The 27,464-nt window shown below is 36.2% G+C and overlaps 1 protein-coding gene across 7 annotated transcripts; it reads left to right on the top strand.

Moving 5' to 3' along the window:
* Window positions 1-1,784: 1,784 nt before the first annotated feature.
* Window positions 1,785-23,594, top strand: LOC126691582 (uncharacterized). Of its 7 annotated transcripts, none has more exons than XM_050386627.1 (8): window positions 1,785-1,894; window positions 2,187-2,430; window positions 4,756-4,857; window positions 4,988-5,746; window positions 20,505-20,560; window positions 20,654-20,979; window positions 21,159-21,481; window positions 21,662-23,594. In XM_050386627.1, the coding sequence occupies exons 2-8, from the start codon at window positions 2,251-2,253 to the stop codon at window positions 22,967-22,969; spliced, it is 3,054 nt and encodes a 1,017-aa protein (XP_050242584.1). In that variant the 5' UTR covers window positions 1,785-1,894; window positions 2,187-2,250; the 3' UTR covers window positions 22,970-23,594. The 7 variants fall into 7 exon arrangements, with proteins under 7 accessions (XP_050242584.1, XP_050242567.1, XP_050242599.1 ...); XM_050386610.1 differs by having other exon boundaries at window positions 1,819-1,943; XM_050386642.1 differs by having other exon boundaries at window positions 1,819-1,943; window positions 21,162-21,481.
* The last annotated feature ends 3,870 nt before the right edge of the window (window positions 23,595-27,464 follow it).

Below are 27,464 nucleotides of genomic sequence, written 5' to 3' on the forward strand. Positions count from 1 at the left end.
ATCAGCTTTGAATAATCGGGCTGGACTTGGGCCTCAAAGTCCTGACCATAAGATTCCTCTATTTGGGCTTGTAAGACAACAAGAGTTATTGGGCCCGTTGGTTTATTGGACACTTTTAGACATGGCAAACTGTCGAGTCGGGTCGGGTTCAGGTTAGGTTAATTAGGTTGCAGGTCAAATGGGCCGGGTTAACAAATAGGTTGGGCCAATTAGGTTGCAGGTGGGTTGGGCAGGTTTGGGCCGACCCATATTTACACATGAAAAAAAAAAATGCCAAATTTCTAGAGAGAATGAATCAAATCAATCAAGGAAACAAATTGTACAATACCCTTTGTTTTTTTCTGTTTAAGTGGGCACCTACAATTATTAGACTATTTGTGTTACTATTATACATGTGAAGGGAAAAAAACAAACAAACCAAAAAACTTTCCATATCCTTTCAAATTCTGATAGTTTTGTGCTTGAATAAAATTCTTTACACTCATAATAACAAAATCTTTGATGTTAATAACTCATAGGCATAATGCTTATAATTATAAATTTACAACTTGAGAGAGAAAGAGAGAGAGAGAGATTTTAAGGAGCACAAAAAGTATATATTTTAAGTTTACACACTTTAGACTCAAAATTCACTAATGATATGGACTTTTGGACTTTTTATTTTATTTATTTATTTATTTTTACTTTAGTTTAGTTTAGTTTTGTGCTATTTGGACTCAGTGTTAGTAAATTAGTCTTAGTATTTAACTCTATTACTTAGTATTTAACTTAGTATTAAACATTTAGTAGTGTAGACGTGTAGTTATAAATGATTTGCCTTTTATATTTTTTCCCTTAGTATTTAACTTAGTGTTAGATGTTTAGTAGAATAGACGTCTTGTTGTAAATGCTTTTGCTTTTTGTATTTCTTTCCTCTACTACTTAGTATTTAACTTAGTGTTAGACATTTAGTAGTGTAGATGTGTAGTTGTAGATACTTTTTCTTTTTGTATTTTTTTCTTTTTAATTCTTATTTTTTAATAAATAGGGACATGACCACTGTCACTGGTGGTTACTAAATGGCTAAATAATGTTAGTGCAGTGCTTTGTATCTTTATGTTTATGCACATAGCACCTTGGCTTTAAATATTTTTTAGAAAAAAAAATGGTTTAAAAATTAGGTTGGGTCACAGGTTAGTCAGGTTGGCCCGTAAAAAAAGAGTGGGCTGTTAGTTGGCCTATTTTTTATTCGGGCAAAAAAATTCAATTTCGCGTTGGGCCAACAAATTTTGGCCTGTTTTGTCTCTTCTGTCATTTGGGGCTTTATAGTTGATTATTTTCATTCAATGAAGTTTAAGTTATGTTTGCCTTGTTTGGTAACATTCTTTGTTTTCTATTTTCAAAAACTTGTTTTTGGGAATATAAAGAAAAAACAATTTTCTTGTATTTTTGAAATAAAAAAACATGTTTGGTTAGTTAAAATTAAAAAGATAGCTTTTTGAAGAAAAAAATAGAAAATATTAAAATATATTGTTACTAGGATTTAAACTCTAATGCAAACTCATTAAATGAGACAGATTCATTAAATTAAATGCATATTTTCATTGACTTTTGATAATTAGAAATTGAAAATAGTCTTTTATATATTTCCAGTTTTCTTTAAAAATTGAGTTTTGAAAACAATTTTTGTTTTCAGTCTATTTTAGATTGCCTAACAAGATTGTTAGTCTAAAAAATAGAAAATTATTTTTGAAAACAGAAAATAAAAGAAAAGAGCAGTTATCAAACGTACTTTTATTATTTATCAGAAATTTTCTTCTTCATATAAAACCAATAATGTGTTCAAGGGGTATGGGAGCAAGATGGGCCAAGTGCTTGTGATGAATGACAAGCAAGTCTTATCTTTTGAAACTAGGTGATGGCATATAAATTTTCTTGATAAAGTGTGTTGAACTGTAATACAAGTTAAGTGAAACAAAAATTGCAATAGGAGTTTTAAGTTTTGACCGTCAAAAGTTGATAGAAATTTAAGCTATTGCTATAGGAATCTTGACCCGTTGAAATAAATGGTTTGAGTGAGAAATAAGATCTGTGTATGTGTGTGTTCAGCTGGTCTTGTCTTTTTTTTTTTTTTTTTTTTTCTTCAGTTAGAATCTTATAGCTTGTATATTACCTCTTAATTTATGGGAAAGTTTTTGTCCTTGCAGATGTGTATTGTTGATGATGTGAGTGTAAAGGTAGGCAGGTAGGTCGTAGATCTTGGAAGCTACAATGTCTAGCAGCAAGGTGGTTTTAACATACAAGCGAAAGCGCCCATCTTCAAGAACTGGGCTTGCCGATGGAAATGTTGGGCAAAATGCTCCTTCGGAAGCTCCAAATGATGACAACCCAGATAAATATGACGCATTGACTGATGAGCGCATATCTCAAAATCGTAAAGGAAATTCAACGGTGAGGTTCTGAAATTTTTTTAATTTTAAAAATTGCATGCATATTTATTTAGTAACAAAAGTTGCCATCTTGGAATTATGTCAAGCACCTTATATACATTTGTATTGTTCCTCCTTTATGTAATTATCACTTGAAGTAATTAACCCCAATCCTGACTGACACTGTTATATGGAAAGAATACTGTTTCCTGTTGACTTCTTGCTTTTTATCAACTCAATATGTATTTATTATTGAAATGGGTTAAAAAAAAGAGGATGTATGAAATGAAAAGGGAAATGAGCAGTGAAACTAACACCAGAAGGGAGAGAATTCCTATTCTCTCCTAATGCTGAAGAGCCGGAACTAAAGTGTTGGTCGAGTGAAGCTTTTCTAAGGATATCTTAAGTTGGGCACTTCTTGTGCAGAGGGTTGAAATTAAGCAATAAATCTATCAATGAAAAAAGAGGAAAAATCTTTAACTATACAGCATGCATACAAGAGAAAATAATTAGGGTGGACCAGATCTAGAAATACTTAAGTCATAGTAAGAGAAAATCCTGTATCTCCATCGCGCTAAGGTGCGATTTTTGCTATGATTTGCTTGTACTACCTGCCATCTTGTAAAAGTTTCTTAAATTGGACTTGAGGAGCACCCAATATTAGTCAAATAAAAATAATGAACAGCATAAAGATCTGAAGTTACCAAAGATTTACAAAGTTGATGGGTTTATGTTCTTCACATATATGAATCTTCATATGATCATCTGCTCAGAACCATCCACTTCCCACTAATTTGGTGAGCATATGTGACAATCATTGCTAATTTCTTTGACAAAATTTAGTAAGCTAGGGCCTTTAAAAGGAAATTTTTTTGGAAGCTCCCTCTAATTAGGTGTACTAGGGGTCATGGTGTGAGCTTGTGGAAGCATATTAGGAGTTGTTGGGAGAAGTTCTTGAAGTTTACTAGATATCTTGTTGTGGTTGGTGGTAGCATTTGCCTTTAGCTTGATATATGGTGAAGCGAGGCACCGCTTATGATCATGTTCGCTGATTTTTCTCCATTGTAGTGAATAAGGATTCTGCTATTGCAGAATATATGCATAGAGCTAAAGATGCTTTCAATTGGTGTTCTACATACTCTAGGGCATTACATGGTTGGGAGCTTGAGTTAGTAGATAATCTTTTGACATTCTTTATATGATTTGTTTTGATGGGAGAGTAGTGGAATAGATGGGTTGGATTTCGTACAAGACAGGCTAATTTGATGTGAGATCTTACTATCAGGTGTCAAAAGGAATACTGAATATCTCGTGGTGGATTTTTCTTGGAAAGCTTTATTGAAGTGAAGGCAAAACTTCTGAAGAAGGTGGTCTTCTTAGTGCAAGATAATTATCGCAGACTAGTGTTGTATATGTGAAGATGATGGGCATCAATTAATCATCACCTTTTGCGTTGCAATATATCTAGGGAGCATTGGTTGTTAATTTTTGTGTTAAATGGAATATTTTGGGTTATGCGTAATTCAGTGAAGGAGCTTGTGGATGTGTGGAAGACTCTTCTTTTGTTCTCAATATGTTGTATTTGGAGGGGGCATAATTTTAGACATTTGATGGGATAGAGACCTAATACAAACCCATAAGTAGAACTTATCTTTGAAAACTGACTTACAAAAGAATGGTGCAGAAGAACTTATATACACATGGTTAAACTTACACTTAACCCATGTGGGACACTAGGATCATAACATACCACCATGTTCACGATGGCTCACTCTATTGACACTGACCTGATGGTAGCCCTTTCTCATTTTGGCGGCACCACTCACCTATCTATTATTCAATGACTTGACAAGACATTTTAATATTATTTGTCGTGGTGTCTAACTTTGATACCAAATGATACAAACCCATGGGTAGAACTCACCCTTGAAAACTGGCTTACAAGGGGAGGATGCCCAAGAGCTTATACACACATGGTTGAGCTTACACTTCATTCATGTGGGACACTAGGATCATAACAAGACCTCTCTTCTTCAATTGGAATCAATTTTTTGATCTTTGTTTGATTGGTAAAAGTCAGTTTGGGGTGTCAGTTGGTCCTTGTTGGAACAATTTTTAGATCTTTGTAATCTTACAACTTTGTTTTATTTTTGCAACACTCTCATATACTTCTTGTGTATTGGGGTTTTGTGATTCTCACTTTTAATTTAAAATTTTTTATTCGTAAAAATATCATATGACATTTCTCGCTAATTAGACATGTTCCCTAATTCCTTTACAAATTTTTTCTTTTATCTTTTCCAATTTCATATTTAATTGTGTGTGCCCGATGTTCAATTTCATGTAGGTATCTCTTGAATGTGTTGTATGTGGTGTCAGAGGCAACCTTTTATACTGTGATAAATGCCATCAATCATATCATCTTCAATGCCAAGATAAGCTCATTAAGGTATTGCTAATTTTTACTAGAAGGAAAATTGTTTTTTGTTAGCAATGTTTAGTTAATGACGTTACCTTCAATATTTGTTTAATGATGTGATACACCTTCACTTCCCTCACCCAATCCCACTCTCTTGTAGTGTATTTCGTATGGGAAGAGGCTATGTTGTGGTATTATTATGCAAAAAGATTCTTCGACATCTCATCCACTCCGAAAATCAAGTAGATTGAAGGGAAAAAAACACATTGAAGGATCTAATTCGAGAGAAATAATGGTTAGCTCTGATAAATCATTTCAGATGGGAAGTCCTGGTGGGGGTTCTAGGAAGGACACTGCTGGATCATCTTCTGAGGATATGGTTTTGGATGATAAGTTCGGTCAAATTCAGATGGTTTCATGTTTAAATGCTAATTTTGGCACTGCAGGTGATGAAAATTGCTCTGAAGGGACATTACTCTCTCAGTCAATGGGGCTGGACACTGAAACGAGTTTGGACTTTGTTAGCTTGAAATCATCTTTTGAGACAAAGTGCAGCTTTGCACGTAATGATGATTCATCTGGGTTAAAAGTATCACACTTGGAGGACACTGATTTACTCTGTAAAGATAAGTCCACTAACCGCAGTGATTCAGTTGTGCAAGCCAAGTTGACCACTCCATTTTTAACTTTCAGTAGAAGATATAAAAAAAAAAAGGAAATGGATGAATGTGATACATGCAAAAGTTCACTCTTTGATGAGACTCATTCATTGTTCAATGAGCGGAGTAATTGTACAAGTGAAAATGTCTGTGGTGGAGTAACATCTCATAAAGCTTGCTTAGTGGATCATGCAACAGATACAAGGCAATTGGAGGAGGTTCCAGATTCAAGGCATACATCCAGCCAAAGTAAAGATAAAGTATGTCTACTGTCCTTTTAAAAGGCTTGTTGGCATGTTACTTAAAATACTTATGGCTCCTTGATATATATAAATTGAAAGGAAAGCTGATTAGGTTTCTGGTTATATTGTTAGCTTATTTTTATCTATTATATATATATATATATATTTATTGCGATTTTCTACTCTATACAATATATCACTGGTACATGTGATACCATATTAAAGATGAGACATTTAACCTGTCTGGTGTCATTTAGTTGAGAGGAGGATGGAAGGATATGGAGCAAGTCAGTCAGTCTTTCCCTTTTGTTAGTGTTGATGGGAGATCTGTCAGATCCACTTTAGATATTTGAGTTAAGAAACTGATGGGATATCTGAGTTTTCTATTTGGGCCTTGTCTCGTTCACATTTACAGTAAATCCAAGTTCTGGATGTTAGAGATAAGCCTATTGGGAGAATGAAAGTATTTCTCAAGATTTTCTTTCTTTATGTGAAGCCCGTAAACTTGATGCTTTTGATAAATTATTGTTATTAGCCCTAGTTGTAAAACAAATAAGCTGTAGTTCTTCTGAAATTCAGTACAGAAGTGGGGAAGTAGATATCAAGAGTACATCTGTACATTGTAAAATGGAAATACTCTTACTAGAGTTCACTTTAATAAATCAGAGAGACTTGGATATGAAAAAACTGTAAGTGTGTTAATAGTGTTTATTTTACATATTCTGGATTGCATCACTTAGTGGCAGTTATTTGGCTTGAAGTCTCAGAGTTTAGAAATTAGTAGATGTTGGTGTGACGAGAGTATCAGTTGTAATCATTAATTTCAAAAAATGAAGTTACAAGTGACTGACAGTGGATCATTTGAGAAGTAGGAATTTGATGATTCTGAATCAATCTCAGTTTAAGAAGTGGTAATGTTTTTGTGTTGTACTTGAAACTACATTCCTAGTGTCCCTAGGTAGAACCTTTAATTTATTTATTTTTTAATATCAACAAATTTTTACTTATTTAAAAAAGAAGTGGTAGTGGGTTTGAGTCTACGTAAGTGTTATTATAGATGGATTTGGTATTTGGAAAACATTTTATTGTCCGACGAGCTTTATGTTTTTCATATTTGCCATTTGTTTTCCGTTTTGTTAATTTTTTGGGTGATGCCTAGATTTGTATTTGATCATTGCATAGGGTGTTGCATTAGATTTGTTATTTCTTTGAAATCAAATTTTTTTTTTTTTTTTGGATAGGTAATGTAAAAATATTATTAATTATCATAGCCAACCCAAGTACAGTAAAAATGTATTGAAGAGGCAAGAAATCAAGAACCAAAATTACAAAGATCAAGTAAAACAAGAAGGGCAAAACAAGAAAATAAAGGCAGAACCAAGCTCCATTCTAGGAGAGTTTGAAAGAAAGAAGACTTAAGCTTAAGCATAGACCGTTCACATCCCTTGAAACTTCTAGCATTCCGTTCTTGCCAGGTACACAACATCAAGCAGTGCGGTACAAGCCTCCAAATAGCTATATTGTGATGTCTACTAAACTTACCCATCCAAGACTTGAACAACTCAATAACCTTATGCGGCATAACCCAATGAATTCAAAACAAGCAAAACATCAAAGACCACAACTCATATGTTACAGGGTAATGAAGAAGAAGATGATCCACTAACTCCCCACACTTTTTACACATAAAACACCAATCAAGAACAATAATACTCCTTTTATGAAGGTTATCTATTGTTAAGATCTCACTTAAAGAAGCAGATCATGAAAGAAAGCTACTCTTGGAGGAACCTTCGATTGCCACACCATTTTCCAAGGAAAAGATATGACAATAGGAGAGGATAAAGAATGATAATATCCACTTACCTTAAAATCTCTACTCTTTGCTGGCTTCCTACATACTTTGTTAGGACCAATACCTTGCACAGACGAAGATTAGAAAATGTCCATAAACAAAGCCAAAGAATCTGGCTCCCAATCATGCACTGAATGACAAAACTGAACATCCTAATGGATCCTCCTAGTAGAAAAATACATAATCTCCGCTACTAAAGAATCCTTTGCCCTACTAATACAATTAAATTCTGGGAAGCCTCCTTAAGAGTACAATCCCTACACCACACATGCTTCTAAAATTTCAGTCTAGTACCTACACCCACATCATTCTGTAGGAGTTTTGAAAAGTTCAACCAATCAGCTCTAATGAATTTCCATAGGCTAACACCATACGCACTTGACACATGTTTTGTGCGCCAACCACCCCATTCATTCCTATATTTTGCCTCTATAACCCCCTTCATAGGCATGTGTCTCCATGCCATACCTCCACAACCATTTGCCTAATAGGGCAGAATTAAATCTTCTCAAACATCTAATACTTAACTGATGTTGCGAAAGCCTGAAGAAAGCAGACACGATGCACTTTTTGACGGATAGAAATTAAACTGTTAGTTTTTGGGTAGTAAAATCTTGAGGGGTCCTTGAATCCACAAGGTGATAAAACTATAATCCACCAGAGAAAAAATTCGACAAAAGTCTGTATTTTATTGATAATAGTCTAATTTGCCTTTGACGGCTACAAAACATATAAATACTAAAAAAGTAAAAAGTAAAACCCTAAGACGACTAGGAAATCTCTGAAACCCTATTTTGTATTAATTACGTGATTAGGTGACAAAATACTGAAATTTACCAAAAAGGTAAAATTGAGTTAGATGCAGAATAATAAACTACTGACCTTAAGGGTCATCTCAAAACAAGTGAGACTGTTAAGGTGAAGGTGTTTAGGATTTGATAAGTCAACCCTAAAACATAAAATATTATTTATATATAAAGAGGTAGATGATATTACCATTTTGCCCCCAGTACTCATAACACTTCCCCTCAAGTTGGCTCAAGTTGGAGAGTATATATCATACAATCCTAGCTTGTTACATAATTAACCTAAACGAGTCTTACATAAAGCTTTGGTAAATATATCAGCAATCTAGACTCTTGTAGAAACATATGGAGTAGCAATTACACCATCTTCTACTTTCTCCCGAGTAATATGACAATCTACTTCAATATGCTTGGTTTGCTCATGGAACACAGGATTGGAGGCAATGTAAATTGCTGCTTGATTATCACAATGCATCGTCATAGGTAGCTTCATAACAAATCTTAATTCCTCGAGTAAATGCTTAATCCACATAAGCTCACATGATGTGTGTGCCATGACTTTATTCTCACCCTCTGCACTAGACCTGGCAACAACAGTTTGTTTCTTACTTCTCCAAGTAATTAGGTTTCCTCCCAGAAAAGTGCAATACCCAGTAGTGGATTTTTAATCTGATGGTGATCCAACCCAATCAGCATTAGTGTAGGCTTCTACCCATAAGTGACCATTAGCTTTATACAAAAGATAACAGCCTAGATGTGCTTGAAGATACCTCATAATCCGAATAATTGCCTCCCAATGTGGAAGACGAGGATCTTTCATACACTGGCTCAAAACACTAATTGCAAATGATATATTTGAGTGAGTAGTTGTGAGATAATTTAGTTTACCAACCAGACGACGATATCTCTCAAGATTAGATAATAGCTCCCCATGATCTTCATACAATTTGACATTAGGATCCCTAGGATTCTCCACTGGTTTATATCCTAACAAACCAATTTCTTCCAAAATATCCAACACATACTTCCTTTGAGATAAACTGATGTCTTCTTTAGATCGTGCTACCTCAATACCCAAGAAATAATGAAGTTTACCCAGATCCTTAGTTCGAAAGGAGTTTTGAAGGTATCTTTTCAAATCATCAATACCCTACTTGTCATCACCAGTGATCATAATATCATCAACATATACTATCAACAAAATCTTTCCTCTATCAGAGGTATGAGAAAACATAGAGTGATCAGAGTGGCAACGTCGCAATCCAAATTTTAACACTACTTCATTGAATTTACCAAACCAAGTTCTGAGAGATTGTTTAAGACCATAGATGGCCTTATGCAACCTACATACTTTTCTAGACTTCCCTTGAGCAGCAAACCCAGGTGGTTGCTCTGTATACACATTTTCCTTCAAAGCGTCATTCAAGAATGCATTTTTAACATCTAACTGAAATAATGGACAGCCCAAATTAGCAGCTAAGGAGATCAAAATCTTTTAGCAACAGGTGAGAATGTCTCGGCATGGTCAACACCATATGTCTGGGTATATCCTTTGGCAACCAAGCGAGCCTTCAAATGCTCAATAGAACCATCAGGCAAATACTTCACAGTATACACCCAATGACAACCAACAGTAGTTTTCCCTGGAGGACGAGTAACTAAAGACCAAGTAGCATTTTTAGACAGGGTAGGCATTTCGGCCTCCATAGCAGACTTCCAACCAGAGATGGATGTAGCCTCCTGCACAGACTTAGGAACAACAGTAGAATTCAAGGATGTGGTAAAGGCATGAAGAGATGAAGACAAGTGACCATAAGAGACAAATTGAGAGATAGGGTGAGAGGTACAAGAATGCTTACCTTTGCGCAAAGCAATTGGAAGAGAGGTAGGATCAGGAAGCGGATCACTATGCGGGGAAGAAGTCTCTGTTGGAGGTTTCTGCCGATGACGATATACCTGGAGTGGTTTTTGAGGAGATTCAATAGGAGACACAGGTGGTAGGAGAGGAAGACAAGGAGGAGAACTATCATTAGCAATCGAAGGAGAGAAATAGGACTGAGATTCATCAAATGTGACATCATTACTAATGAAACGACGACGAAGAGTAGGTGAGTAATATTGATATCCCTTTTGAGTACAAGAATGCCTAAGAAAAACACATTTAATGGATCTAGGATCAAGTTTGTCACTCCCTGGACCTAAGATATGAACATAGCACACACAACCAAAGATCTTAGGAGATAGATGAAACAAAGGTGCACCAAGAGAGAGCACAGTATAAGCGATCTGACCACCTAGAATAGTGGAAGGCATACGATTAATTAGGTGATAGGTAGTGAGAACAGCTTCACTCCAATATGATTTGGGAACACACATATGAAACTTTAAGGCACGAGTGACCTCTAATAAATGATGCATTTTGCGTTCAACAACACCATTTTGTTGTGGAGTATGGGGGCATGAAGATTGGTGAATTATACCATGATCATAAAAAAATTGAGACAAAGATGGATGAAAATATTCACGACCATTATTAGACCAAAAAATACGAAGTGAAGCATTAATTTGAGTCTTTATTTCCATATAAAATAATTTGAAAATTGAGTACAATTCAGACCGTTCTTTCATAAGGTAAAGATAGGTGACTCTAGAATAATCATCAACAAAAATGACAAAATATCTAAATCCCAACAATGAGGGAGTGTTTATGGGACCCCAAATATCAGAATGAACTAAATGAAAAGGACTACTAACACGACTCTCACGCCTAGAGGCAAAAGGCACCCTATGGTGTTTACCCAACTGACATGCTTCACATTGTAAAGACTCAATTTAATGACATGACAGAACTAATGACTTCAAATTCTGGAGAGATGGATGACCAATGCGACAATGATGTTGAAGAGGCGAGATAGACAAATGAGAAGTCACTAAACGGGAAGAACCACATCGATCCAGGTAAAAGTCCATTGGCTTCGTGCCCTCCACCAATAATCTTCCCCGTCTTGAGATCTTGAAAGATACAATGAGTGGATAAAAAAATGGCAGCACAATTCAAAATATTAGTAAGCTTACTAATTAACAAAAGATTAAAAGGAAAATCAGGAATATATAAGATAGAAGAGAGAGAAAGATTAGGACTAAGATTGGCAGTGTCCAAACCAGAAACTGTAGTGGTTGAGCCATTTGCCAATGTAACATTGGGAAGACTACTGGATTGCTCAAGGTCAGAGTAAACTGAGGTTAGTAGCACCTGAGTCAATGACCCAAAAGTCCTGAGTGGCAAGACAAGCAGTGGAAGTACCTTGTTGAGCTAAAGTAGCAGTAGAATTAGACCCAACGGAGTTGGAATGCAAAGACAAGAGGCGATTGTACTCTTCCTCAGGAAGAGAGACTACTCTGGATGTTGGTGGAAGTGGTCGTGAAGGCGGTTCTTCAACTTGAAAACTAGCTTGGTAAGCCGAGGGTTTACCATACAACTCCCAACAAAAGTCTACTGTATGATTCTCACCATGACAATAAGTGCACTTATGAAGACCACGTCCTCTACCACGGCCCCCTTGTTCATTACCACGACCCTCTTGGTCACGACCTCCACGGCCTTGGCCCCCACGACCTTGATCTCGACCTCCACGACCACCTCTATTACTCCCCATATAAGTGGTAAAGGCAGATTTATCACCAGAAGGTAAAGCACCAGTACTGGAGGAAGAGAAAGGGGCAATACTCTAGCCAGATAATGTGGCCTGTCGAAGTCTACCAAAAACTTCACTCAATGAAGGGAGGTCTAGACTAGCTAAAATTTGTGATTTTACTGGATTCAAACTTTTAGGCAATCCAGAGAGGAAGCGAGCAACATGCATAGAATCTCGTTATTTCTTCATAGTTTTAACATCAAAGGAGACGGGCTGATAAATTTTGAGTTTTTCACATACACCCTTAAACTTGTTATAATAGTATTCTAAAGACAAATCACTCAAATTCAAGGAGAAATAATTTTGATGAAGATTATAATTCCGCTTCAAATTGTTAACACAAGTTCCTTGCTTGTTCCAAAACAAGTTTAGTAGTTGGTAAGAAAACCAAACTACAACTGATCTTAGACTCCATGCTACTTCACAAGCAACTCCTAATTTTTGCATCTTCGGCTCTCTAATCAGCAAATTTAGGGTCTGTAGGTACAAGGGTTCACTAATCACGTAATCAAACTTCTTTCTACCAAGAAGAAAGACTTCAACTGCCTGTGCCCACTGAGTATAATTACTTCCATTAAGACGAATGAAAGTAATTGATGACATATTAGGAGATAAGAAATAATTAGGGGGTTGAGCACTGTCTTTGGACTCCATAATAGCAATCTTAAGAACAAACTAACACTAAATAAATATGCTAGACTGAATTATAACAAACTCCAACTAGCAACTAATGTACTTCAACCAATCAGCAACTCCAACAGCAACTCATCTATCAAAGAATCAACACCAAACTATTCCAAAAAACATACCAACACCAAAAAAATGCCCAATCCACCACTAAACATCAATCAACAAAGTGTAGTCTAACAAATCAACCCAAGGCTGCCTGAATAGATAATTAGAACGTATTGAAGAAAAGAAGTGAAAAACTTCGGCAGCGGCGCTAGGGTGCAGGAGCAATGGTGCGAGGACTGACGAGTGGGCTAGGATGGGTCGCCGGAGGAGGGCGAGTAAAACCCTGCCTCTCTTGTGGTTAGGCAACGTCGATCTGGTGTCACAAGACCTGAGAGAGGGTTACTAGCGCTTGGCAACTTCAGCCACTAAATCGAGATTGTCGGAGGTCTTTGTTAGGGTCGTCGGAGCTAGCGAGGTGCTGTTATGGTTGCCGGCGACAACAGTATTGGTGGGTGGTGGTTGGAGGATTAACGGCAATGGTGGGTTGGTGGCTCTAATACCATTTTGTTTAAGGTGAAGGTGTTTAGGGTTTGATAAGTCAACCCTAACACATAAAATATTATTTATATATAAAGAGGTACATGATATTGCTATTTTTCCCTTAGTACTCATAACAGGGATTTTATTCTAACTTTTGAGCAAAAAGTTATTAAGGAAACAAAAATTACTATAAATGGCAAAATTGCAGTTTTCAGGGCCTAAATAAAGGAATTTGCCATTTTTAGGGGGTACCTTGTGGCAAAACGACTACTATTGCTCAAAAGGCCATTTCGCTTCATCCTACCAAATTTCATGCAATTCCGACTCCGTCACCCAAATGATTTCTACTAGTGCCTTTTTGCCTTGCTTGATTTTAGGCGCACTTGGGAGTCCAGAAAGGCTATGGCGGTTAACCCTCCAACTTGCACTGGCTTAAAAACCTTAGGCCATCTCACTATATGTAGCTTAGATTTGCCACTAATACCACTCTAAAGAAAATCTCTTTGTAATTTCTCCATACGATTAGCTATTTTCCTAGGTATAGGAAGAAGGGTGAGAAAATAAGTTGGTAAACTGGAGAGAATACTTTTAATTAGAGTTATCTTATCCCCTTAGATAAGTTCAACCTCTTAAGTGCAAATGCCTCTTGGAGCCTAGGCACAAAGCACAAGCGTGCACTTGATTGAAGTGAAGCGCACATTTAAAAATAATAATTTGATAAATTTAAAAATAATTATTAATGAGAAATGCAATAATCAAATGATCAAATTATCATATAAATTCAAATAAAACATTTTATTTAATTCATATAACATTTATATAAGCTTTGCTTTTGGAATTTTAATACAAAAATTGCAAGTCAAGTCATTTTAATTTTTTGGATTAGCTAGATTATGAATATTTCCATGTAATATCCTTTCTTAAATCTCAGATAACCATAGTGTTTTATGACTAATTACTAATATTAGTTAATATTTTAATTACATAATGACTATTAGTCTATAGGAATTATTTTGCTATGTTCAACATCAACTACTAAAATAACTAAACAATTACCAAGCATATATTCAAAAGGGAAAAAATAGAATAAGAAGAAGAAACTGAGTGGGTTACTGTTTCGGGCAGGGAAAACCAAGAAAATAAAATAAAATAAAATAAAATAGAGAAGAACTAGGAGGTTTTGGGTTTCATGATAAGTTACACTAAAATTTTTTTTTTTTATGAATAGTAAGTTACACTAAAATTTTTTCCAAATCAATGGTTTATATCAATAATGTCAAGATCCTAAAGTTTTAATTTAGTTTTGGTTATTTTTATTTTCATTTATTTTTTAATTTTTTGAAAAATATAAAAAAGCGCACTTTGAGCTTTTTGAAAAAGTGCAAAAAAGTTGCCTAAAGCACGCTTCTTTGAATGCGCCTCGCTTTAGAGGAAAAAAGCACCAGAGCCTTCAGGCTTTGCGCTTTACGCTTAAGCACACTTTTACCAACACTGCATTTGCAAACAAAAGATGAGACATCATCATCAAGGTACAACCGAAGTGCCTACTGAGAAACCCGAAAATTGACATGTTGTTGTAGCTGCTTCCAACAACGGCTCGAAGCCTCCACAACAATATCAGAGAGCAACGGGATCCCCTTGATGAATCCCTCTAGAGCTCCCAAAAAAATCAGATGTGGAACCATTAATCAAAATGGAAAATCTAATAGTTGAAATACAACACATTATCCACTTTCACCATTTTTTTGAGAATCCACATCGCTGAGGCATGTACATGTGAAAAGCCCAATTCACATGATCATGTGCTTTTTCTACATCCAACTTGCACAACACCCTTGGAATCCTTGCCTTCGGTCTATTATCAGATTAGTCAGCACCTTAGAAATAATCTTGTAAATCCCACCCACTAGACTAATAGGCTGGAAACCCTTTACTTCAACAGTATCAACTTTCTTTGGAATGAGGGCAGGAAATGAAGCATTAAGACTCTTCTCAAACACAGCTTGAGTATGAAAATTATGAAAATCCTCCATAATTTCTATTTTCAAAATACTCTAACAAGACTGGAAGAAAGCCATAGAAAAACCACCTGGGCCAGGAGCCTTACCACCATTGAAGCCCTTAATCACCCCATACACCTCTTCCTCATCAAATGGCCTATCTAACCAAAGAACGTCTGCCTCAGAGATTCTAGAGAACTCCACTGTCCACATCATCCAAAACAGGTCTCTGATCCACATTTTCAGAATAAAGCTAATGGAAAAAGCATGAAACTTAAATTTCTGGAAACAGGAGATGCTACCAGTGAGTCACATAAGTAGTCATAGGGGCCTGTAAGTGAGGCACTGCTGCTGCAAATAATACACCCAGGGGAAGTTTTGTCAATGTGAACATTTTGAAGAACACAAACAAAAGATAATTATGGGGATTTTCTTTGTAATGTGAGGGTTCTGTTTTTTGGCTAAATAACAGTGATATATTGGGTCTCTGTTTAGTGTGAACAAATTTCTGCTTAAGTGCCAAGATGCAGAAGATGAAAATTCCTTTATTTCAGGCAAGACTTTAGAATCCCTTAAGTTGAGGGAATTTAGATATGTTGAGTTTTTCTGATTCCTTTATTTTATTCAACTGAACACTTATAAATTTAAAATTCCACATAAAATTCCTACCAACTGAATATTGCTGAAAACAATCTACTAAAATGTTTGATTCTTGTTGGGATCCCATCCGATGCTTCAATGTTCTTATTAATTACCTATATCTCAACTGCACTTGAATACATAGAAATTGGCTCAAGATCAGGAATTCCATCAAACAGAACTAATTCCTTATTGAGTGTAACCGAGTTAGACTAAGAATACTGCAATGCTTTGACTATGCTCAAAGAATTGTCCAGCATAAGAACTGCTTCATCAATCTGAGCCACAATGGATCCCATTGACTTTGGGCTAACAACTATCTGTGTTTTGCTTTTGGTGAACTTCATCCCTCTAGCCCACCCCACTTCTTCGTTGGCAATGTTATTATGCATGACCCATTTGATTGCAGGATAACTCTGACTGGCAATCTGTCTAATATGGCTTCAGCGACTTGGTTGATATCGCAAGAAACTTGGGCCCTTTTGATTCGAATGTCATCTCCCCACATTTCTGGGATGATTTCTGTTGTCTTCCTCCTGCTTCTGGACAGAGATTGAATCTCTATTACTGTGAGCTCTCTCCCTATTATTGACTTGTCTTTGCCCCGAGTTTTCACTCCATTCTGAGTGTTGGTACGCAATCTTTCACCCACTTCAAAAAATCTGCACCAATATATGGCAGCCCATTATACAGGTCTGATTTTCTCTTCCTGTTACTATGTCTGGCTAAGATTTCCATGGTGTTAACGTTCCACTCCACTTCTCCATTCGACTCTAGGCCCAAATCAGTCTCAAGTCACTACCTACTTACTCTTTTTTCAGGGGAAATGGGCTTTTGCCCTTATTTTAAAAAAAAATTTAGCACAATAACCCTGTTTTGAAACTATTAAGCATTGTGTCCTTGTTTTGGAACTCGATTTAAAAAAATCGAGTTCTGTATAAAACTCGATATCCTCAAAATCGAGTTATATGTAAATTTTTAAGTGAAACTCGACTTTGTTAAATTTGAGTTTCACTTAGAACTCCATCTGCAATTGTCATTAGTCGTTATCTAATGGAACTTTAATTGTTTCATATTATCTGGCATATTTCCCATCATTGCATTAATGTCACAATTGTTGACCTCAATATGCCCCTACTCTCCCATAAGTTTTGGATCCATCCTTGATTTGCTTAGGCTGATCCTTGAAGATAAGCATCCAGTCCATCCAATTGTTGGGACAAATCCATGGAGGAGTTTCGTCCATGCTTTGGTGGGGCCTTATTACCTAGCACAGTAATTTTTTGGCTTGTTTCCAGAATCATACCTGCTATCCTGCCTTCTTTTTAGAATAAGTTAGTTCTAAATGCTAATCCAAAACCCCTCCAATCACTGCCATCTTTGCCTTTTGGAATGATTATGAAGCCCTGTCATCCCCTGGCATTGTATTTTGCCATCATTCAATATTTCCCATGGACAATAGCTCAAGGTTGAGCAAGAAAGCTTTGTCACCCACTTTGATTTCTTGAGAAAATGTTCCACCCTGATTCGAGCCTCCTTGTGTATTATTATGAAGGATTTTGATTTGATAAAAAACAATCTAGAACCACCCATTGAATCAAAACTTATCTGTGATTTTTCTTAACATGACTATTGGACCCTTTTATGTTTTGGGACAGTAACAATCTCATGTTAAGAGAAGCACAAAGTGCATTGCTTTGGTTGGTTTGGGAGTAGGGAAAGAAGTTTCTGGATGATGCAGAGCTTCCATTAAAAAGATATTTCTTTCTTTTTCTCACTTCCCTGGAATCCTTTTTTATGTGGGCATTCTCATAGGGTTCTGATAAACTTACATGGTCACATGGTTACAAAATAATAAAAAATTTATATTGAAACTCACATAGTCAAATAATAATAAAACAGTTTATGGTTCTCTACAAGTTGGCTTAAGAAACAACATATCGATAAAATGAGTGTAGTAGAGATGAGGCGATTAAATGGATGTGTGGCTACAACATGAAAGATAGGTTAGGGACTGAAATTATTTGTGAGGAGAGTGGACCTATTGAGGATAAATGAGGGAGAGTCATTTAAGATGGTTTGGAGATGTGTAATGAAGGCCTGCAAATGTAGTGGTGTGAAACGATGATGATATTATTGTAAGGAAAGTTATGTTTGTTAGAAAGGAAAGCCCAATAAAACAATTTTTATAGTTTAGTTGAGTCTAGAACTTTCTAGGATAAACTATATTTGGTTTAATACTCTTTATGTCCAAGTTAGTGTTTTATTAGGTTTTCAGTTTACTAATCAAACTATGAGCCTTAATACTAAGAAGAGTCTTCATACATATGTGTTATAGACGAGAATAAAATAATATAGAGAAGTGGAAGCCATAAAGAGAGAATAACGCAAGGGATTACCTGGTTTGGCCAATGGCCTACATTCACAGAATAAAGCCTTAACGGCTACATCTTTACTATACACTCAAGTTGTCGATTATAGTGAACTCTTAACAAGGTATATATAGAGACCAGAAACTAGGGTTAGCCAATATGGGCTTACAACATAACTGGGCCTCTTGGGCCATTACATTAACATAAACCTAATACTTTAACACTCCCCCTCAAGCAGGAGTATATAGTCATATAGGTCCAGCTTGTAACACACAACAACCAACTTGCTTAAAGAGGCTGAAAACGAAGTGAAATGGCCAAAACTCAAGGGAACCAGCCAAAATTGAAGCTGAACCAACCAAAAAACGAGATGAATGAGATGAACCGGCTGAAGTTCTTCAATATCAAACAAAACCGAACAGAGGTTTTATAGATGGTAGGTTATCCTTATCATGGATAAGGGACAACCAAAACAACATAATCCACCAAACAAGCAAACAAACAAGGGATTTCCCTGTCTGCTTCAACCAACAACCAACACTGGCGGCTCTAGAACACGCCGGAAACAACAACCAAATGACAGAATGGCCACCAAGAAGCGTTGAGAACACTAAAAACAATCGAATCAGTGGAGGATGGTCGGAAACCACCACCGATCTGCCGAGAACAACAAAAACATAGGCCAACCACCAAGATCTACCAAGTTGGGTTGCAGTCAGATTTGTATCTCTAGTCAGATCTGTGTCTATTGGTTGGATCCACAACACCACTAACAACAATAACGACAGCCAACGGCAACTACCACCGGTGACAGCAACGAGACAACAAGCCAAGAACAACAACAAAAACCAACAGCAACAACAATAACCATAACCACATCAACAGAAACCGATCAACAACTACCGAAAACAACCAACAAATTTAGTTCTGAAGGTTAAGCAAACAACCACTAACAACCATCGGTTTTGATACCATGTTAAAGACGAGAATAAAATAATATAAAGAAGCAGAAGCAATAAAGAGAGAATAATGCAAGGTATTATGTGGTTTGGCAGTCTTCTCATTTTACTTAAAGAAGAGGTATAGTTGATCAATACAATATTGAGTATTTGATTATTGAGACACGTTGACTTTATTGTTCTTTGCTCTGTCTCTTTTCTTTCCTCTTTCTTTGGTACAGTTCACAAGTAATGCTCATACAATCATTGAAAACCCTAAAAATCTTCTCTTTTCCTTCTTCCTCAACCCCAAATCAAGTGTTTTTTTTTTAATGTTTCAAAATCCTAAAACCCTGCATAATTTCTTCTACTATTATTTTTTTGATAAGTAAATAAATAAATTCATTAATAAAAAGTGCAATCCCAATACACAGGCTGTGTACAGAAGAAGGCTACTTCTACCAAAAAGCCATTAAATTACTCATCAAAACATCTTTTAATTCCGATCAAAATCCCAAAACCCCTTCTTTAAAAATTCTAATCCTAAACCCACCACAACCAACTGTAGACAATTTCCCCAATTTGCCCTATGTCACATTGTATTCTGAACATAGAAGCAGACCCTGTTTCCTCCTACAATGAACCCAATAGTACTTTGTTCATAGTGTGTATACACACACACAAACACACACTCATCCCAAAGCAATCCAAAGAGTTCCAATGTGAACTGTGGTCTTGAATTGTTTGCCACTTATTGTCCCACTGATCGATCATATTGCAAGCACCTTGGTGTACTCTGCTCTCCTACCCATACCATGAACTTAAAATGTGCTACAGTTGAAGTAACCTTGTTATTAGCTTTAACTGAATAGATAAGTAGTAGTTATAGATCCTAGAATGAGATCTCTCTTTTTGTCAGTGCATCCTTTCTCCTTTCTTTGAGCAATGCATCTCTGTTGGGAACTTTGACATTCTATGAATAGTACATGGTTAAATTTCATATTTGTTGTTAGCCATTATTGCTACCTACTGGGTTTAATAATGAAATTGTGTTTAGTACTTTGAACTATTTCTTTAAATCAGGACTTTGCTATGTATGAATCTGTCCAATAAATGGATTGCAAACTAAGACCATGAGTATAAATGGTATCTGACATCTTTTCTTTTTTGGTTTTGTTTTTCTTTTTGGAAGAGGCTTACGTACTTGATACATTTATACTGCACTCTGAACACTCTTTTCATTGATTTGGTCACAGATAACAGTGGTTGATTCTACAGAGTCTCATGCTGGAGATGCTCCTGAAACTAAAATGTATTTTCTTATAAACTCCATAATGCTCAAATTTGAATTACTGATATTGGATATTCTAATTGGTTAATTGCTTTGTTAATTCATTCTTAACAGTGTGATGTGTGGGGAACGACTGCATGATGGGGAAAATTTATCTGACATCTCACCTGTGTCTGAACAAGTACCAGGCCAGAGTTCTCAGATTACCTTAGACATCCAAGAAGAGCTTACTTTTGATTGTTCGGGATTTTCTTTAAATGATTCTGTTAAAGATACACCCTCTCAAGCCATAACTGTAGATAAAAAACTTGAAAAATTCCAGGACTTTATCAGTGAGGAACCTCGAGTTATGTCAAGGGGTGGTCTGAAAGCAACAATAATGCCTGATGTCACAACAGGAGGATCTCTACCTTGTTTGGATCTGTCTTTTACTCGCACTGGTACTATTTCTTTACTTTGCCTTCAAACTTGATATGAACATGCACTTTAGCCAGTAGCTTTATTATGTGACTACTGTGCTGCAATCACGGCTGCAGTTTCTGTTCCTTATTTATTCTGGACTCTTTATATACAAATTTTCTATTCATTTTTGCCTAATTATTCAGAAGAGCTCTTATAGCAGATTCATGCGGTACAGATGGTTGCAATATTAATTCGGACTCATGTTCTAAAAAGCAATCCATTTATGCTGCACCACAAACTGGTCGGGACACTATGGATTCTGCAAGCAGAAGCGATGCTACTGTTTTACTCGGAGTATCTCCCCCAGAATTGTTGAGTTCTATAAATGAGAGAGTTGGGGAATCTTCTTCAGCACACCATATGCAGTTAGATAAAGATGCATGTATGTTTGTGGAAGAAAATAGTGCCAACTGCAAAGATAATGATAAAGTTTCTGCTGAGTTCTCCATGGACTTCACACCAGAAGTTAAATATCTGCAGGTAGGTAGTATCACATCCTTATATGGAGTTGTTTTGTTTATCATCTGTTTGTTTTTCTTTTTTATGCCATATTGCCATCTGCTAATCTCATTCAGGTGGTCATTTATTGTTATTAGTTACTTTTGCTAGATATATATGATTGCCAGTTGAAATAAATGCTTTTTTTAAAATTGATTTCAGCTATTTTCAGAAGACAAAATTACTGATGTTCTCAGCTTAGCAATTACACAGTCTGAGGTAACTGATTCCTTGGTTTCAGAAGAAAGAAATCATCTCCAATTCAGAAGTGAAAGCAGTCAGCTGAAACAAGACTCAAACAGATCTTCACTTCATTTAGGTTTATCCTTACTGACTGAGCCAAAAGTTGGAGGATATGCCTACAATAATTTCACCACGCTGCCATTGTTGAACTCCATCAGTGAAGCCAGAAAATTTGTCCAGGATGCAGTGCCTGAATCCTTGACAAATCAGCCATCATCACTTCTAAGACACAGGCAGATGCTTGATAGCATTGTAAGCCGAGCAAAAGCTTTGAGTGGACGAGGAACTATGCAAGATGAGTTCAAGCCTAACACTACCATGTGGTCTGAAGAGGAGTTGGATAATCTTTGGATTGGTGTGAGAAGACATGGAAGGGACAATTGGGATGCCATGCTGCAGGATCCAAGATTGCGCTTTTCGCCATGGAAGGCGGCAAGGGACCTGGCTGAGCGGTGGGAGGAGGAACAATCCAAACTCATGAATGCTATGCATGTTTCCCGTTTCAAGTATTCTAATACAAAAAATGTTTCGTCGAACTTTACCCGCAACTTCTTGGGTCCCAAAGAAGGAATCTGGGGAGAACATATGACTGATGAAACCCAACTCTCACTTGGAAACTTATATGCTCTTAGGGAGGGTAATGGCTCAAATAGGCCATATTTCAGGACAAGTTACATTCAAAATAATGGCACTGGACACATTCAGAGGCCTTTCTTTTACCGAAGGAGGGGCTCTTATTCTGATTGTCTAGGGGAAAAATATGATTGGGAGTCGTTCAATTATTTGGAATGGGAGACTATGGCACGTAGCAATCCTTCAACTGATGACCCTACAACTTGTTTGGAAGCAAAGTGTAATTTACCTCACTGGCTTAGAGAAGCGGTTAGTACACCTTTAAGGTCAGTTGAGCCAAATCTGCCTGCAGTGGGTTCATTAATTACTCATTTGGGGACAGTTAGAGATAGCCAGCCTTATATTTATCCTACTCAGCCATGCCCTGGACCAAGAAACAGAGTCCATAGTAGACTTTGTGGTTTAAGGACAAGTGACTTGTGGCCATCAACTGGTGCTCATCACTTGAACTACTCATCGGGAATGAAAACTGGAATGGCTGAACAAAGCGGGGCTTCTTGGTATCGTGCTAATAAGCCAGGTGATGTAATAGTTATCGACAGTGATGCTTCTTCTGAAGAGACCATATCTGATGATCGCAGTGCTAGGCCTTAGCTTAAAAGAGGTTTTTGTAAGTTTTGGAAACTTTGTATGGTCAATCTGCTGTACAGTTTTGTAAATTAACAACTTTCAAGGATCCAGAGATTGAAAAGTACTTGTTGGTGCTTTCTTGGCTAATCATGTCAAAAGTCGAGATTGGGACAATGAACCATTGAATGTATTATATGTAAGAGCAAAGTTGTGTGTCCAATGAATCCAAATCTTCTGTTCCATTTTTCCTGCTTCACTCTATATTCCACCAATAAAAGCTTGCCACGTGTTAACATAATAAATTAAATACTATCATTATTGACTTATTAATATTATCATTATTAATTAATGGTAGTATTTAATTAATTAGGTGAATACTTGACAAGCTTTTATTGGTGGAGTATAGGGTGGAGCAGGAAAAGTGGAACAGAAAATTTGGACTCGTGTCCAATGTATCTTTGGAGACTGAGACCTACAGACGAAAAAACTCATCAATCTTTACGGGTCTTGTCAAGGATAATCAGGTAGTCCATGATTACAACTTGTCAAATTTTGTTTCAACATGATGCCAGGATCAAGAAACAATTGTTTAGTGATTCTGTTAGTGAATTCTCAAATGGAAACTGTGTGCGTGCGCTCTATTGTCAGACATGTCATTTGCTAATTTTCACTTGGTGGGATTGTTACATGAAATTGATGGTTACTACATAAATTTGTTCCTGACAAGGAATATCAATCAAGCATCCAAATGCTATTCAATTCGATTAAACCTGTGGACAAAGGCGATTCTTGTTTGTAGTTCTCGTTTTATATAGTGTGGGTTTACAGAAATTCAGTCCTCACCTGGAGTATTAAGACATGGTTTTCTGTTTATGTGGAGGCTCTAAGTAATATTTTATTTGGTTTAATAATTGTCGTTTCAAATGGTCTGGAAACATTTGGTATCTGATCAATATCAAAATCAAGATTTTTTTTTTTCTTGGGTTTGTTGTTTCAAGACTTTTCCCTCTCTCTCATACACCCACAAAACATTTCGTGTTTCTACTCACCATTTTCACTTCACACTTACTAGCCCCAACACCCATTTGATCCTAACAAATATCAGTTAGCTACGACCAGGGAAGGGGGTTTGGTTTTTTTTTTTTTTTTTCTTTGAATGAAGGCAAACATACGGATTTTGATGCGGAGGTCGGAGGTTGCCTTGGTTTTGTGAGTTCTATAAATTATAGTTGCGGTTTGCTAAGATTAGTTTCAAATTAGTTAATTTGTTATTATAGTTATGATCTGCGATTGTAAGTTAATTAGTGTGCTCTCCTTCTCCATATAAAGGAGAGAGCTCCTGTGTAAAAATTATTTGGTAATATGAGATTAGTTCTCTCAATTTTGGTTTAGACTTTCTTGAATAAATGGTGTATGTAGCTAATTTTTCTTTGTTTGATCACATTCTCTTTATATTGTAATACAAATTATTTTCTTTCATTTCAATAGGTGAAGTGTTTAGTTTTAGACATAAAGTCTACTTTTTTTAGTACATATTTTAAATATTAAATTTATAATACGGTATAGTCTCCTAGGACTATCTAAGAACTATGCAGTTCCAATTTCATATATTTATATTAGTAAACAAAATTCAATTAATAGTTTGAAACTATTCCTAAAATTAGAAAAATTATAAATATGAATTAAGAAAATGGACTTTTAAAGCATTCGGTAATAGTGTGGGGAAATATCATAAATACTATATAATAAAATGAATATTATATATGAGTCTTCAAAGAAACATAAAAATTATTGTCAAATGAAATTACAAAATATTTTCGTATTGCGTAACTCATCATCTAGTCATATACAAAAGATAGACGATGGATTGCTACATTGGTGTTTTTGAATCCAATAATCCCACCAGGTCAGGTCATTCCGAGGGTGATGTTTAATGAATGTACTTGTTGTCGCTCGCTTCCGGAAAATGCTTAGTGCTCCTCCTGTATGAGCAAAGTTCCATCTTCTTTAATACTATTTGTTAAATTTTAAAGTTCAATGAAACATTTAGACTGGAAAAAATTGATTAATTAAATAATTAACTAATTAATTGAACATATTTGAAATTAATTTTCTAAGCTTGTTGACCAAGGAAATAAAAAAAAATTAGTCAAAATTTGGAAGGAATCAGATCACAACTAAAACAGAAGCTAATGAATTGAAAGGTTAAGATTCGGGTGAGATCTCGATCAAGTGCTGATGTGCACTTGGACCAGATCTCCTAGATTTCCTTCCTTTTTTGCTCTGGCTTGCTCCCCACTAAGTTTGACCTTGAGACATGTTTTTCACTCAAAAAGTCTAATTTTCTTAAGTCCCACATTGCTTAGAGATTCATCCCTGACCTAGCATCTAGTATAAATATCCCTCTCTAGTATCAGTTGAAAACACTCCGAATTTTAGATCTAGACCCTAGAATTTCAAAGAAAATTGAAAATTCTTCTCTCTCTCTCTCTCTCTCTCTCTCTCTCTCTCTCTCTCTCTCTCTCTCTCTCTCGTGCGCGCGCGCATTAGTAGTAGGAATGTGCCTTTGGTCCCTATGCAGGTAAGGTTTTTAAACCTCATCTCTTTAATTATGCCCTAGTTATTTAAATTCAAGCATGTTTTATTTTCAAATTCTTCACATGTTCTTGATTGTTAGCATGTTAGATCTAGGTTGTCTTTACCTTTTGCATGTTCTAGGGTTTTTCAATTCAATTCAATTAACATGTTCATGTGCTCCTAGATTAGTGTTTATCATACATCACACACACATATTCACATGCTCTTGAATGCTTGTTTCAATCTTTGCAATTGTAAATTATTGGATAATATAAATTATTGATTGATGTGATATGATTATTGACCACCAAAGTCTAGAAGACTGGTTTTGCTGGGAAAGTTGGGTGATATAAGCCTTCCCAATCTTATAACATAGCCTCCGAACTAAGATCAAGTGTTAATAAATTATGTTTTTCCTTATACTTTTAAATTTCTAGATTATAACTAGGAATTAAAGCAATGTACTTTTCCTGATTGTATCTGTGGGGGCCGGTCTGTCACTAAAGTTATTAAAGTCAAGTTAGTTGGGCCTGTGGCCCATCCGAGGAGGCAGACTCATCCGAGGAGGCCCGTATCAGATTGAAGAGGTAACCAAACGAAGGGAAGAGGGAATATCACGAGAGGTGAGTTCAGTGTTCGTTCGAGGACAAAACCCTTCTTGGCAATACGCGTTCGAGGACGATCAGGACACCATCTGGTTATAGACCTACCCCGGAGCTACGTCACCACTCAAGGTGGGATAAGGGGCCAAAGGTGAGAGAGAGAAAAGACAAACAAATATCTATGGTAACAGTTGCCTTCGCATTAATTGCCTCTCAACCAACTCTCTGGCCGTATTAATGTGGAAGTGATGCCTGAACAGTGATGAAGCAGCCTTACAGCTGCTAGAAAGAGGTTCCAGAAGGTGTTAGGTGGGACAGAAAGAGATCCCCTGAACCCAACCTACACGTGTGTGGTGAAGATGGAATAAAGAGGGCGGTATATAACATGAAAGGAGGGCATGCAGAAAAGGGATCGGAACATAGAGAAAAACAAAGAGAAGACTCAGGAAGAAAACTTGAAAAACAAAAGTACTGTATCTATTTCAAAGAAAAACCGATTGTTATATCAGCTCTGATCCATCTATAAACGTGAGGTTGAATCTTTTTACTTCTAGAGAGGTTAATCTAGTTCTTGAACACCCACGCTCTACAAATTATATTGTTTGGGCCCCTAACGTGCGAACCCAATATCATTTTGGGGTTGTTATAAATTGAGTCCTTACAGTATCTAAGACTAAAGCCATGTAATTTTCAAGAGATGTACATTCAATTTCAATTCATCAATAAAGATATGAACTTTTCAACTCTTTTAGATTTTTATTTATTTATTTATTTTTCCAATTAAATAAGTGGCAACTCCATTATAAAACCTTTGACTTAGGAGAGTAGATAACATTAGTAGAACTTCCACTCTTGAGAGACATCAACATGACTCCACCCATTCATGTGGGTTATTCCAAAACCCTTCGGTTTGAAAGATTTGGGTCGAGGGTGCGGTCTATCACATACCCACCTAATCCATTTAATTTGGACAACCAGCCCAATTAACCCATTAGAAAATTAGGAGTTTAGGACTACTTTTTTTAGGAAAAAAAAGTCAATTTTTTTATTTTTTTATTAGAAGATAGAAAAAGGTCAATTATTTTATTTTTTTATATTAGAAGATAGAAAAAAGTCAATTATTTTAAGAGATTGAAAACTCTTGCTTGTCTTATATTTTCCTCCATTTTCTCTTGAACCAAATAAGATGTTAAGCAAAGTGAGAAAGAAAATGGCTAGGGTTTGGGGTTGACATTCCCTCCTCTTTGATCTGAACCTATTAGCCACCAAGGTAATATTTTAAAGCTTAGGGAGGGTTGAAAATGGCTTTACAAGGGAATAGCCTTTTAGCCACCAAGATG

Source organism: Quercus robur, chromosome 1 (genome assembly GCF_932294415.1).
Source record: "Quercus robur chromosome 1, dhQueRobu3.1, whole genome shotgun sequence".
In the NCBI taxonomy this organism is placed as follows: domain Eukaryota; kingdom Viridiplantae; phylum Streptophyta; class Magnoliopsida; order Fagales; family Fagaceae; genus Quercus; species Quercus robur.